This window comes from Branchiostoma floridae, chromosome 1 (genome assembly GCF_000003815.2).
Source record: "Branchiostoma floridae strain S238N-H82 chromosome 1, Bfl_VNyyK, whole genome shotgun sequence".
Lineage (NCBI taxonomy): Eukaryota > Metazoa > Chordata > Leptocardii > Amphioxiformes > Branchiostomatidae > Branchiostoma > Branchiostoma floridae.
In genome coordinates this window covers 232,343-247,251 of record NC_049979.1, presented here as the reverse complement: position 1 = coordinate 247,251, position 14,909 = coordinate 232,343, and the positions used below count along the sequence as shown (strand labels likewise).

Here is a 14,909-nt window from a genome sequence, read left to right as displayed (position 1 = left end):
ACATTTGTACCTGAAGTTTTGGTTGAATTCGATCTCCGTGTCGCCCAGCCTGATGAGGTCCTGCCCACCTCGGTGGATGATCTTCCTGACCAGGATGGGGTGCAGGCCAGGATCCAGGCTCTCACCTACCTCCTACAGGACAGGGGGGTACATAGTTACAGGGGGTACAGGGGGGGCGGGGGGGGGGGAATACATAGTTATCATCAGTACCAGGATGGGGTGCAGGCCGGGGTCCAGGCTCTCACCTACCTCCTACAGGACAGGGGGGTACATAGTTACAGGGGGGTCCATAGTTACAGGGGGGGTACAGGGGGGGTACATAGTTATCATCAGTACCAGGATGGGGTGCAGGCCGGGGTCCAGGCTCTCTCCTACCTCCTACAGTATAGGGGGGTACATAGTTACAGGGGGGAGGGGGGGGTACAGGGGGGGTACATAGTTATCATCAGTACCAGGATGGGGTGTAGGCCAGGGTCCAGGCTCTCACCAATTTTACTCTTCCCATCCAATCGAGTGAAAGAGGCCATTTACATCAGAGCCCACCAACCTTCACTCAACCAAGACGGTAGCAGATACCAACTTCCAAGCACATTTGACCAATTTCTGACGTCACACTTCCGGTCTGGATGTGTGACAAAGGCTTTGGGTCATTTCAACTTGATAAGGATCAGAGGACTGATCGGAAGCTTGTTGTTAAGCGTTTTAGTTTGGGTACAGATGTAAAGTTTAAAATTGCAACATAATTATTAATTACTATTTGGAAAGACGCTAGAATTCTAATGATTTATGAAGAATGATCAGGTCTTGCCCACCTCCAGAAGGACAGGCTCTCCCACTCGGATCGCGTTCTCTAAAATCTTCAGGTAGTTTGGGTCGGCAGCCTGCAGCGTTTTCAGCCTCTCTCCCTCCATCCCACAGATCCACCTGGAAGATAGAAGTTACCACCTTAACTTGAAAGTTCATCTGTGTTGGTAGAAGTCATTAATGAACTAGTTTAACTGTAAAGTCCAACACAAAAATTGGAATCACTCCAATTTTCAACTGAACAGCATCAGTCTTTGTCAAGGAATGAACAATCCACTGCTGCCGTGACGTCACGTTATGCCAATAGAACACGTGAATCAGTGAGCAGTGGATTATAGGTTGCAGAAAGTCAGACTTCTTTGCTAGAGGGATCAAAGAAGCCATCTACATCAGAGCTTTACAACCATCCCTGAACAGAGACGGTGGGCACCATAGACTTCCTGCAACCTATGATCCACTGCTTACTGAGTCATGTGTTCTATCTGTATAAGTACGTGACGTCACGACAGCAATGATTGTAAATTCCTTGACAAAGACTGGTGCTGTTCAGTAAAAATTTGGGTGAGTCCAATTTTTGTGTTGGATATTACAGTTAAACTATTTCAATAAGTTACCACATTGGTAATGCCTAGTGATGTTTGGAGATACATGTCTCTATTTGAATAGGGAGCAAGCTGAACAACTAAAAATGCTTTGCTGTGACCCCTATGATTAAAAGTTATACAAACTTGAGTTTGAATAAATTTAGAATTGAATGCCACTTTCTTCTTTAACCTCTCTCCTACTCATGGACCTGATTTATTTTGCGTGTATGTATCAGCAAAAATTTACATTAAACCAACAAGTTCTGTATCTATATAGCCAGTTTAACCGCCCTTCGGCGTAACACTCCAGCTTCGCAGGCACGCGGCGCGGCAGCAGCAGGTTATATCACACTGAAGGACCCGTCACATCTATTTGCAAGCGTTCTTTGAAACTGTACAGAGAGGATGCGCGTACTGTGCTTAAGTCAATCAGACCAAACGTTTCCTCCAGACAACTAAACTATGCATGGATATCTGGCCCAGCAGTCCTTACTTTTTGCCCTGCCCCTGAGGGTCGATGATGAGCGGCCATCTGTGCCCACTCTTGATGACAACAGCGTTCTCCACCGAGTGCTTGTCCTGGGGCAGGCCTTCATTGTGCCACTGCCTCACCTGAAAATTAGGTTAGAATTAATGAAAAATTAGAACAAATTAGAATTTATTACAAAGAAACAACAAGATTAAGTGCACAATCACTTACATTTGCACCAAAGATGCTGAAAATAGGATTTTTGACAAAAAAATCCAAAAACTCACACTATAAGCATAAAGATGATTTGTTATGGTAAGCAAACACCATGATATTACAAATCATGGTGCTTGTTAGATTCAACTAATAATAACTAACTTTGTTAGATTCAACTAATAATAACTAAAGGTGTTTAACAAGAGTAATAAAAAGATCAGCACCACGGACAGGGGAAACAGTACACACACTACGCTGATAATAACCGAATTCTCACAGATTTTCAGGTGGGAAAATGCAGAACTGGTGACATACCTTGTTCTTGTCTGAGAGTGCATTAACCAGAGTATAGTCCTTGGACATACCTTGTTCTTGTCTGAGAGTGCATTAACTAGAGTATAATGCAACATACCTTGTTCTTGTCTGAGAGTGCATTAACCAGAGTATAGTCCTTGGACACAGGGATGGCTGCTGCCTGGCATTTAGTCAGCCACTGCGATACCAGTAGTCTCCTGTAGGGGGCGTTGAAGACCCCCAGGTAGCCCACGTTAGCAGCAGACAGGAGCGTGTCTCCAACCACTCCATGGAGCTTCACGTCCTGGTCGTGGGCACTGTCTTTCCAGCGCACCTAGTGAGACAGGTAAGAACAATTGTCTTTCCAGCGCACCTAGTGAGACAGGTAAGAACAATTGTCTTTCCAGCGCACCTAGTGAGACAGGTAAGAACAATTGTCTTTCCAGCGCACCTAGTGAGACAGGTAAGAACAATTGTCTTTCCAGCGCACCTAGTGAGACAGGTAAGAACAATTGTCGTGGGCACTGTCTTTCCAGCGCACCTAGTGAGACAATATAGAACAATTGTCGTGGGCACTGTCTTTCCAGCGCACCTACAGAGACAGGTAAGAACAATGGTCATGGGCACTGTCTTTCCAGCGCACCTAGTGAGACAATTTAGAACAATTGGCTATTTGAATACCATGTACTGAAAGCATCTGAAACTATTGTTACTACAATATTCTTCAAGCAGCGAAGCACGACACTACATGTAGGTCCAGACTTGGTTTCTCATGAGACTAGGTCAATCCGTGAACAAGACGTGCTGCAAGACATTAAAAATTTGGAGTTATGTCTCTATGCCTTTACAAAACTGTCATTGTTTGAAGAATATAGTTACTGCAGTGAATTTTGTAGTAACTGTATTCATATGTGACTGATAAACCTCTTCAACGATATTCTGAAACTATCCTCCAAACACCTAAAGTGGGCCACATTTATTTTACTCTTCAACACCTAAAGTTGGGCCACATTTAGTTTGCACTGACCCTCTCGTCCGCCAGAGCAGTAGTGAGAATGGACGCCCTCTCCAGCCGCTTGGTGGTGAGCACCTTCCTCTCGCGCAGGGACTCCCGCTGGTTCACACTGTCCTGGTACTGCTGCTGCAGGATGCGAAGGTGATCCTGGATCTGAGGGCAAGGAAAAAACCTTGTAAAGCAAAAATGTGGTGTTTCCTGGATCTAAGGGGTGCAAGGAAAGAACCTTGTAAGGCCTGGGGAAAATGTTGTGTTTCCTGGATCTAAGGGTGCAACAAAGAACCTCGTAAGGCCTGGGGAAAATGTTGTGTTTCCTGGATCTAAGGGGTGCAACAAAGAACGTCGTAAGGCCTGGGGGAAATGTTGTGTTTCCTGGAACAAAGAACGTCGTAAGGCCTTCGGAAAATGTTGTGTTTCCTGGAACAAAGAACGTCGTAAGGCCTGGGGAAAATGTTGTGTTTCCTGGATCTAGGGGCGAGGAAAGAACCTCGTAAGGTCTGGAGAAAATGTGGTGTTTCCTTGATCTAAGGGGTGCAAGGAATGGATGCAATTGAGCGTAGATCAAATTACTTAATTAGCGGCCTCAAACCCTGACCTCACGTGACTCAGATCAGGAGCCTCCACTGGGAGGTCAGCCACGCTCAGTACAGGCTGTGTTGAACTTCTCAAACCGGCCTATTTGACCAACAAATGTCTTACAAGCTTCACTGTTTCAACCACCCACCCACCACATGGTTTCCAACGTTTGAGAACACCATTAAAACTTCTACCAAGTCCTTCTCCATCTCATTCAACCAGGCATGCAGTGTGAGAGAGCAGATAATTGAAGCTCATAGTTATAGACAGATATGGATGGTTTTCTCACTTGATTGATTTCCTGCTGGTAGATTGATGAATGTTTAGACCCTCACATCCTTATCTTTCGTTAGTTACTTACTTGCAATACAACTAAGTGATGTGTGCATTTAGCACCCAATGGAAACTTACAGCTTCCAAATTCAAAGTGTGACGATGTAATAGTTACCTTTGCAAGGCTTTCCTGCTTTGCCTTCAAGTTTCCCTTTGCGATCTCCAGCGCTTCTTTGGCTTCTCTCACTTTCTTCTGCTTGGGCTCCACCATCTGTTTGGGCAGTGGGTAAAAGGAACATCTCAGAATAAAATATTAATTCTGTCTTAATCATCATAAATTCTGCTCAATGAGTCTTTTGGTGTTTCATACAAAAATATTGACATCTTTGATATCAAGACCTTTCTCAGTGATTTTGTTCCAGTGATTCTGTCTTATTTCCTTTTAATCCTTGCCTTGAGAACATGTTTTCTTTATAGAATGTGTTTACTAATAAGATGGCCCCACTGTAAGGAGCCTGTACTGACCCTGTAGACCTCCATGTAGTGCTCGAGGGCCAGCACCCACTGGCACATGGACTTGCAGGCCAGGGAGACGCCGCCCACTCGCTCTGGGGTGAAGTCTGCATGCTTAGAATACTGCTTCAGCTTCTTCCACACCTGTGGAAAACATCACAGCAAAATGATACCTGCTGTATGAAAGTGTTGTGGAAAATTTTTCATGTGATGTACGAAGTGTATAAAATCAGATCACATTCAGAATCATTTTCTCTTTAACTCTCACTACGAGTGTCACCTTGTTGGGAATACTGTTCTTATCCAAAGTGACGAGTCTCTTGAGGAACGAGGGATCGGAGAGCTGCTGTTTCGCCGTGGCCCAGTCCGGTTTCTGTTGCAGCAGGGTGCAGACTGCACTCATTACAGTCATCACCAGCACAGGGGGGTTGGTGTACACTCTGTAAGGAAAGAACAGTACAGGGGGGTTGGTGTACACTCTGTAAGGCAAGAACAGGGGGGTTGGTGTACACTCTGTAAGGCAAGAACAGGGGGGTTGGTGTACACTCTGTAAGGCAAGAACAGGGGGGTTGGTGTACACTCTGTAAGGCAAGAACAGGGGGGTTGGTGTACACTCTGTAAGGCAAGAACAGGGGGGTTGGTGTACACTCTGTAAGGCAAGAACAGTACAGGGGGGTTGGTGTACACTCTGTAGGGCAAGAACAGGGGGGTTGGTGTACACTCTGTAAGGCAAGAACAGGGGGGTTGGTGTACACTCTGTAGGGCAAGAACAGGGGGGTTGGTGAACACTCTGTAGGGCAAGAACAGGGGGGTTGGTGTACACTCTGTAAGGCAAGAACAGTACAGGGGGGTTGGTGTACACTCTGTAGGGCAAGAACAGGGGGGTTGGTGTACACTCTGTAAGGTAAGAACAGGGGGGTTGGTGTACACTCTGTAAGGCAAGAACAGTACAGGGGGGTTGGTGTACACTCTGTAAGGCAAGAACAGCACAGGGGGGTTGGTGTACACTCTGTAGGGCAAGAACAGCACAGGGGGGTTGGTGTACACTCTGTAAGGCAAGAGCAGGGGGGTTGGTGTAGACTCTGTAAGGCAAGAGCAGCACAGGGGGGTTGGTGTACACTCTGTAGGGCAAGAACAGTACAGGGGGGGTTGGTGTACACTCTGTAAGGCAAGAACAGTACAGTGGGGTTGGTGTACACTCTGTAAGGCAAGAACAGTACAGGGGGGTTGGTGTACACTCTGTAAGGCAAGAACAGGGGGGGTTGGTGTGCACTCTGTAAGGCAAGAACAGGGGGGTTGGTGTACACTCTGTAGGGCAAGAACAGTACAGGGGGGTTGGTGTACACTCTGTAAGGCAAGAACAGTACAGTGGGGTTGGTGTACACTCTGTAAGGCAAGAACAGTACAGGGGGGTTGGTGTACACTCTGTAAGGCAAGAACAGTACAGGGGGGTTGGTGTACACTCTGTAAGGCAAGAACAGGGGGGTTGGTGTACACTCTGTAGGGCAAGAACAGGGGGGTTGGTGTACACTATGGAAGGCAAGAACAGTACAGAGGGGTTGGTTATTTTCACCTTATAATATCCGTGAAACAACAAATTAAATTGGTGTGGCCTAAAATAGCAGGAAATTTTGAAAGTACATGTTCTAATGCTCCCAGCTCTCTGTATCTCAATATTTCAAAGGAATGGACAACTTAGTAACTGTGCAAAGGAAAGAGGCAGACCTTTTCAACAGAGGACATATCTTACCTTATTTCCGAGATGTCGGACTTGTCCATTAACAGAGGACATATCTTACCTTATTTCCGAGATGTCGGACTTGTCCAGTGCGTCCAGTGCAGTGATGGCCGTCTGCAGTGCAGGCAGGACTGACTGCAGGTCCCTGGTGGCCTCCTCTGCGTAGTCCTCGATAATCCTGGCCTCCTTCGCCATCGTCTGCTCCTCCTGCTCCACAATCAGCCTCACCTCATCCACAGCCTCCTGGTCCTTAGCCAGCTGCTGCATCAGCAGCTCAGTGTCCTACAACATACACATATAGCACACAGCACATAATCAGCTAAGGTGCAACATAGCAGACAGCACATCATCAGCTAACTTAAAAGGCAAATGACATATGCACCTGGCTTACCCACTGTCAATGCCCTAACTGCACTTTATAAAATGTCCAATACACAAAATATAGATATATCATGATTTTACTATCATTACTATGATTGATGTTATTGACTTGTTTATGCTTCTTATTATTTTACTACTATTGTCAGTAGTTATTATCATTATGCTATCATTGTTCCCATTATTGCCTTTGTTATTGTTATTACTACAACTATTACTTTGTAACTAGGGAGGCAACTAGAAGATGTGTCTTTCACCTGTTTTGCTTTCCTAACCAATTTTCTGTTTATGGTGAATTCAAAATAAATAAATAAAAATGTGTATTGAAATTGTGCCCCAAATTCTTACTGATTCAACATCCTATCAAATACCCTTCAGATCTTGACGTGTTAGATTCTGTAGAAAAATCCTGAAAGAAAATGCAGAATTTCCACTGAAAAGCAATCTTTATTCCCCAGAAGAGGATTGCTAGTTGGACCTACCCTGGCCTTCTCCTCTATCTTGGGCCCCAGCGCCACCAGCTCCTCCTGCATGGTGCCCACCAGGGAGTTGGCCTCCGACAGCTTGGACAGGCCCACCAGCAGGCGGTCCCTGAAATGGGTTAGTGGGAAATTACAACACCATTGCATGCATGCACAGCTGTTACGACTTGTTAAAGAGATTATGTGATATACATGTATGTTGTGGTCTGCATTCTGCATGTTATCCACATATCCCTCACTCCCTGGGCTACTTCCCTTTCCCCAAGAATAGCTGTGTTCATGGTAGTATCAGTCAGTACCATTCTACAGGGTGGACAAGTTTTCTAATGTTCACTTTTCCTATCGGGCAAGCACATAAAAAATTACCAAAATTTAAATGACTTTTTTTTAAATGCATTGTCACTTCCAGCGATGGAATTATTTTATTATTGGCTCTATTTTCTGTCTTGACCAGTGCTTGATGCCATGACTGTGAAAAGTAACAAGCATATCAAAATCTCACTCATTGAAAAATCTTACTTGCCCAATTGGGCAAGTGGGGTAGGACATGAGCTTGCCCGATGGACTATTTCACTTGCCTGGGCCTTGTCCAACCCTGCTCCATCTTGAGTTTTTCCTACCTGCTGTTCATTAGAGCTGGTGTAGTAGAACCTTACCTGCTGTTCATGTAGAGCTGCCTGCTGGACTTCAGCATGCGAGAGTACAGCTGGATCAGCTCCAGGTAGCTGGTGGGGGTGGTGTAGTAGAACCTTACCTGCTGTTCATGTAGAGCTGGTGGGAGTGGTGTAGTAGAACCTTACCTGCTGTTCATGTAGAGCTGGTGTAGTAGAACCTTACCTGCTGTTCATGTAGAGCTGGTGGGGGTGGTGTAGTAGAACCTTACCTGCTGTTCATGTAGAGCTGGTGGGAGTGGTGTTGTAGAACCTTAGATCAGCTCCAGGTAGCTGGTGGGGGTGGTGTAGTAGAACCTTACCTGCTGTTCATGTAGAGCTGGTGGGAGTGGTGTAGTAGAACCTTACCTGCTGTTCATGTAGAGCTGGTGTAGTAGAACCTTACCTGCTGTTCATGTAGAGCTGGTGGGGGTGGTGTAGTAGAACCTTACCTGCTGTTCATGTAGAGCTGGTGGGGGGTGGGGGTGTAGTAGAACCTTACCTGCTGTTCATGTAGAGCTGCCTGCTGGACTCCAGCATGCGAGAGTACAGCTGGATCAGCTCCAGGTAGCTGGTGGGGGTGGTGTAGTAGAACCTCCGCAGCTCCTGGTAGTACTGCTTGGCTGCTGTGGTCACACTGCTGTGGATGTCCACACAGACCCCTGCCACCGATTCACGAAGGGCCTGGGCGTGGGGAGGAGGAGAATTTATGTCTGATTCACAAAACTGATAAATTAAAGGTAAAATGCCACACTCCAGCCCCCCACCTGTGTGTCCTGTCCTTCCTGTGTACCAAAGTCTATCATACAAATTTTTTCCTTGTTTCTCTCTCATCAAAAACCTACGGATGTTGCTATCCAAAAGCATGCTGCAGTAACAAACAAAAGTCCTAAGCCACTCCAGACCTGTGTGTCCTGTCCCTCCTGTGTACCCACCTGTGTGTCCTGTCCCTCCTGTGTACCAAAGTCCAGCAGGCTGAAGTAGGCGTGCGCCACGCTGAGCAGAGCCTCTTCCGGCCACTCGTTGTACCAGTCGATGGTGCAGCAGTTGATGAGGGCGGGGTGCGCCCGGCAACGCTGGCGGAAGGTGTGGCCGGCCGGACTCATGGCCAGGACGATGTGCAGCTTCGTTTGCACTCTCTGGAAATAGAAGAACAAGACGATTGGCAAAGATACATGTCAGACAAACAGTACTGGTGCTTTTCTCATAATTTTCTGCTTGTACTTGTTAAACATGATGATAATGATGGATTGATTCAACTGAAATGTCAGTGGTAAACATTGGTGAAAATGGAGACCTCTCCGTCTTTTACAACTTCTTTCAAAAACATGTTTGTCTTGTCCATGATCATCTCACCTGGATAAAAAGCTGGTACACAGCCTGCCGGGTGTCTGGGATGCCTGCCTCCAGCGCAGCTGACTTCAGCTCCATGGAGATGGCGTCCAGCTCATCGTTGTCGAACAGATCCGGAACCTCCCCACTGTTCAGGATGCTGTTCACATCCTCCAGGAACGATTCCTGAAGCACATGAGGAGCGTGAATATGGAAACTAAAACAGAAAATGAACCTGCAAACAACACTGCTAGTCCTTGCAGCTGTGTTGCTGCAGCTGTTCCTTACATGTAATTAAAAATTCCATTTCCTCATTACTGCAGCAATGGCTGGTAAGACTTTTAGTACACTTATTACTTAAACTGAGGACCACCAAAGAGGAAGGTTGAACGAATGACTTCCACAATTTGCTTACCAATACATTGTATATTGTATATGTAGCTACTCTTCCTGTGGTGCTTATCAACATTACATATTAACCTGGACAAAAAAATGGCACACAGGAACACATACAAACCATACAATGTACATAAAATTCACACATGATAAAAGGCCATGATATACAATGGGACAATGATTCCTTAAACTGAGGACCAGCAAAGAGAAAGGTTGAACAGATGATTCCTTAATGGCAGAGCCACTGACCATGATGATGTCAGCATCATTGAGCAGCAGGACCGTCTTGCTGCCCTGCACACCTGCCATGTGGAACACCTTCTTCAGGTCGTCCCTGAAGTCAGCATGCAGGTAGTTCCTGGTGATGTTCAGCTTGTACAGCTCACACTGCGAGATGTGGCAGGCTAGTTCTGTAGAACTGGCCTTCCCTGTGCCATCCAGGCCAACCTAAAACAACGGAACATAGGTAATGTATAGCAGGCGAGCTCTGTGGAGCTGGACTTCCCTGTGCCATCCAAACCAACCTGTAGAATAGAATAGTAGTAATGTCTACTTGCTAGTTCTGGGGAGCTGGCCTTCCCCGTGCCATCCAAACCAACCTACAACAATACAACATAACTGATAGTAGAACTGGCCTTCCCAGTGCCATCCAAACCAACCTACAACAATACAACATAACTGATAGTAGAACTGGCCTTCCCTGTGCCATCCAAGCCAACCTACAAGAATAGAATAGAAGTAATGTTGCTAGTTGTTACCTTTCCCTTCACTACAATGTGTAAACATTAAACCTGTTACCCAGTATTTACTTGATGCAGCTCATCATAGCTGCATTACAATGATTGTATTTAGTGTATGCAAATGCAATATTTCATCTTCTACTTAGGAAAACTGCAATTCAGCACTAAACCCATGGTTGAAATGCCAGTTCACACTGTCTTAAGTAGCCAAGGTACATACCATCATCATGTGGCCTCCTGGCTGGCGGAAGACTCGAGCTGCCCTGGTGATGTGTTCAACTGCCTCCGTGAAGAACACCAGAGGTTTCTCCTGCATTAACAACAAGGGATACAAACCATGTCAGGGAACTGAACTGAACCTACAACATCAACAAATACAGAGAAATACATACTAGGAATTCAATTTCGTACAACTAGTACTGCATGCAAGTATCTAATATTACAACATATAACATTATGTGCTACAACTATATTTCAACTGCTGAACTGCTGAATAATTCTGTTCTATGATATGACTCTAGAATGCTTAATTTGCTCATTAACTAACTTTAGCACCAAACAGTTTGAATGATTGTGTAGATCTCCAGACGGGTAGCAGAAGGGAACATAGGAGCGAACTACTATCCGGACGGTAACCAGGCTAAAATACACGACAGTGAACGACACTTCCACTGACCTGTGACCCCATAGTGAGCCCACATTGAGCAATACTTCCACTGACCTGTGACCCCATAGTGAGCCCACATTGAGCAACACTTCCACTGACCTGTGACCCCATGGTGACCCCACACTTCCACTGACCTGTGACTCCATGGTGACCCCATGGTGAGCACTTCCACTGACCTGAGACCCCATGGGGACCACACACTTCCACCTGACCTGTGACCCCATAGTGAGCCCACACTTCCACTGACCTGTGACCCTATAGTGAGCCCACATTGAGCAACACTTCCACTGACCTGTGACCCCACACTTCCACTGACCTGTGACTCCATGGTGAGCACTTCCACTGACCTGTGACCCCATGGGGACCCCACACTTCCACTGACCTGTGACCCCACAGTGAACAACACTTCCACTGACCGGTGACCCCATGGTGACCCCACAGTGAACAACACTTCCACTGACCTGTGACCCCATGTTGACCCCACAGTGAACAACACTACTGACCTGTGACCCCATGGTGAGCCTGTTGTGGTACTCTTCCAGGATACCAGCCAGCTTCTTCTTATTGGTCACATATCTGTAGACACGCCCCACACTGCTGGGGGCATGCATGTCCAGGAAATCCCCGAACATCACGGGCTCCCGGCACAGCTTCTGCGCCGTCCACGTGACCTTGAAGTAATTGTGGAGGTCGTCCGACAGGAAGGCGTGAAACTGCATCCTGTCCACGTCGTCCACCAGCCTGTCGTGGAACACCCGCGTGGCCTCGTGAGCGAACAGCTGGGCGGCGGTCTCACGCGACACGATCACGGTCTCGTCCGCCTGCAGCAACCCTCGGATCACCTGCACCAGAGACAGGGACGAGGTCAAAAATAGAATCCCATCTTTTACATTCAAAAACTATAACTGGTAGGGATAATTCTTTGAGAATATTATATAAGGTCACACCAAATTTATTTGTTGCTTCTAAGGTTTTTTCAGAAAAAAATTGGACTGACAGGTCAAAAAAAAATTTAAAAGGTCTAGGGTGAAGATATACGGCTCAAATAACAAAAAACGAAACAGCAGCCTGAGGAGTTTAATAGCACATTTTATACAATGAACCCTTCCTTTCATTTGTTACTAATGTTCTGAATAAAAGGCATTGTTTTTAGACTGGAATAATCTGGATAGGGCTCGGAATGGTAACATTTACAGGTTTCTGATGGCAAAACCTGTATTATTTTTTTCTTGGGAATTCATTCTTTTTTTGAAAGTGAAAAAAAGTGGACAGGCGAATCCGAGAAGAAACGAATAAAATTTGTGTGGCCTAAAAGAAGAAACTAACTTGTAGGACAACACCAAGCAGGTTCACTAAGATGTATATAGAGACCTTTCCACAACACTTTTCATACACCATACAATACTTACATTAAAAGTCAGACCTGTCTACCCAATGTGCATGTGAAAAAGGACCCTTGCAGAGGCACCATCATACACGGAAACTTTACTCAGTCCATTAGCTACCATACATGAAAATGAGGTAGCTAATCTTCCTGGTCTGTAAAATACATTAAAAACAATGTACAAACCACATGAAATATTTACAGATACAAATGCTGAACCCGTACCTCTGACAGGTCCCTGAGGTTGAATGTGTAGTGCGACTTGGCGGGTGTCGGCAGCATGTTGCCACACATCTTGTAGTACACAGCAATCCCAGCAGACACCAGGTTCTTCTGGCACTCCTTCACCTCCGGCATGAAGTCCCCGTTCTCGAAGAACCTGCCCAGCTGCACCTGGTAGATGTGCTGCAGGCTCCGGGAGGACGGCTGGGGCAGGCACAGCATGCTGGGGACAACAAACAAACAATAAACAAACAAACAAACAAACACAGGACTGGTTAGAACAAGCCTGGAGGAATTGTGGGGGGAAGCTGAAAATAGGGATTTCAAAGCAAGTAGCACTTGCATACATGCACAGGACAGAATCATGCTAAGCAACTCTGGGAACAAAAATAGAAAACGACATGTACAAGTTGAAGTGACAAAGAAAACAGGGCTCTCCTTGGTGCTGAAAGATTTACTGTTGTCTACAAACAAATTCACGGAGATGAGTCACCTGAAGTGCTTGAGCAGCCTGGCGCTGACTTGGTTCCTGCCGCCTCCCGGTGGAGCACAGGCACCCACCAGCGTCACATCCAGCACGTCCTGGGTACAAAAATAAACTCATCAGGTTGGTAGAATATAGGAAATAAAAGAATTCGGTTTTACACAGCCAGAAAGTACTTACTTTGCTTATGTTTATACGTCTGGATAAGGAAGTCAACCCCAGCGATGAACCGGGACAAGGGGGGATACAAACTTGGCCACGTTTGGAATTGTTTTCTCACCACAAAAGCGCCACCTACATGGGCTACATATAGCGGTGAGAAGCAGAACTCCAGTTAGAAGCTCTGACGAAGATGTCTGAGAGACATTGAAACGTAAGCAAAGTACGTACTTGCTGGTTGTGTAAAAAAAAGATTTCTCCTATATCCAGCACATGTGTGTCAGGTTCTTACATTTCCCAAACTTTTTTCCCCGCTCTAATACAGGATCCAACTATCGCGATCTCGACAAATTGCGTGAATCTGACCAGACAAGACTAGTTTTTCAAAACAACATTTTATTTCCAGTACTAGAAAACCCCAGGTTCCCCACCTTCCAGGTCAGTTTCTTGGTGTCATAAAATCCTCCCAGTTCCAGGTACTGCCGCAGCAGCTCCAGGGGGGGCTGAGCCCCGTACTGCTCTGGGGCCGGCATGTTCAGGTCATCGATAAACACAAGAACCTGAAAACAAGGAAACATCATCAGCACTGGATCACAGGCCAGGCATGTTCAGGTCATCGATAAACACAAGAACCTGCAAACAGGGAAAACATCATCAGCACTGGATCACAAGCCAGGCATGTTCAGGTCATCGATAAACACAAGAACCTGCAAACAGGGAAAACATCATCAGCACTGGATCACAAGCCAGGCATGTTCAGGTCATCGATAAACACAAGAACCTGAAAACAAGGAAAACACCATCAGCACTGGATCACAGGCCAGGCATGTTCAGGTCATCTATAAACACAAGGACCTGAAAACAGGGAAAACATCATCAGCACTGGATCACAAGCCTGATTTCCACACACTTCAGTAGCTCAAGCAAAGCGACATATACAGGAGTGCTGTTATACTAAATGCAGACAAGCAACAGCAATCACTTCCAATAACCCATGAATATGGTAACAAAAAAGGCTTGTACAGAAGAAGTTGCTTAATTGCACATCCCATTTGCCAGTACATTTTGTGCAAATATCCGAATGGTGTAACAAAGCGAAGTTAGCAAGCTGGACCACACCACCACGGATTGGGGATTTCGTGCAATTAACCAATGAAAGTGTGTGATTATCCGTTGTGCAATTTACTGGCCTCTACTGTATTTCCAACAAGCAGACAAAAGAAAGAACGGGACAACAGAACGGACCTTCTTGCCCCGTGGCCCTCCCACGGCGTCCCTGCCCTTCTTGATGAGCTTGTTGGTGATCTGATGCTGGGTCCTGGCTGCCGAGGTCTGGGCGCTGAACTGGAATGTGGACGCGATGACCCCCACGCCGACCTTTGGCCTCAGCACGCCCTGGCTGCCGATACTCAGCACCTCCACTGTGCTGCCCGCAGTGCTGGGGACTGGGGACGGAGTTTCATATTATTTGATATTACATTTGTATCATGTTCTATAAAAATCTCTTGAATGGTTAAAAATGCTTTCAAAATA

General features: G+C 46.1%; 1 protein-coding gene across 1 annotated transcript in view; it reads right to left on the bottom strand.

Annotated features, from left to right (window-relative positions):
• LOC118420308 (dynein heavy chain 6, axonemal-like) overlaps positions 1 to 14,909 on the bottom strand; it is a 50,251-nt gene that overhangs the window by 28,733 nt on the left and 6,609 nt on the right. The window contains exons 5-24 of the mRNA XM_035827058.1: positions 14,622 to 14,821; positions 13,808 to 13,936; positions 13,227 to 13,315; positions 12,737 to 12,956; positions 11,631 to 11,969; positions 10,681 to 10,770; positions 9,970 to 10,167; positions 9,349 to 9,510; positions 8,928 to 9,131; positions 8,495 to 8,676; positions 7,343 to 7,451; positions 6,544 to 6,764; positions 5,025 to 5,184; positions 4,757 to 4,888; positions 4,407 to 4,502; positions 3,395 to 3,535; positions 2,486 to 2,701; positions 1,882 to 2,000; positions 813 to 924; positions 11 to 132 (exon numbers count right to left, since the gene is read on the bottom strand). Coding sequence (XP_035682951.1) covers positions 11 to 132; positions 813 to 924; positions 1,882 to 2,000; positions 2,486 to 2,701; positions 3,395 to 3,535; positions 4,407 to 4,502; positions 4,757 to 4,888; positions 5,025 to 5,184; positions 6,544 to 6,764; positions 7,343 to 7,451; positions 8,495 to 8,676; positions 8,928 to 9,131; positions 9,349 to 9,510; positions 9,970 to 10,167; positions 10,681 to 10,770; positions 11,631 to 11,969; positions 12,737 to 12,956; positions 13,227 to 13,315; positions 13,808 to 13,936; positions 14,622 to 14,821 — 3,241 coding nt within the window. The remainder of the gene's footprint in view (positions 1 to 10; positions 133 to 812; positions 925 to 1,881; positions 2,001 to 2,485; positions 2,702 to 3,394; positions 3,536 to 4,406; positions 4,503 to 4,756; positions 4,889 to 5,024; positions 5,185 to 6,543; positions 6,765 to 7,342; positions 7,452 to 8,494; positions 8,677 to 8,927; positions 9,132 to 9,348; positions 9,511 to 9,969; positions 10,168 to 10,680; positions 10,771 to 11,630; positions 11,970 to 12,736; positions 12,957 to 13,226; positions 13,316 to 13,807; positions 13,937 to 14,621; positions 14,822 to 14,909) is intronic.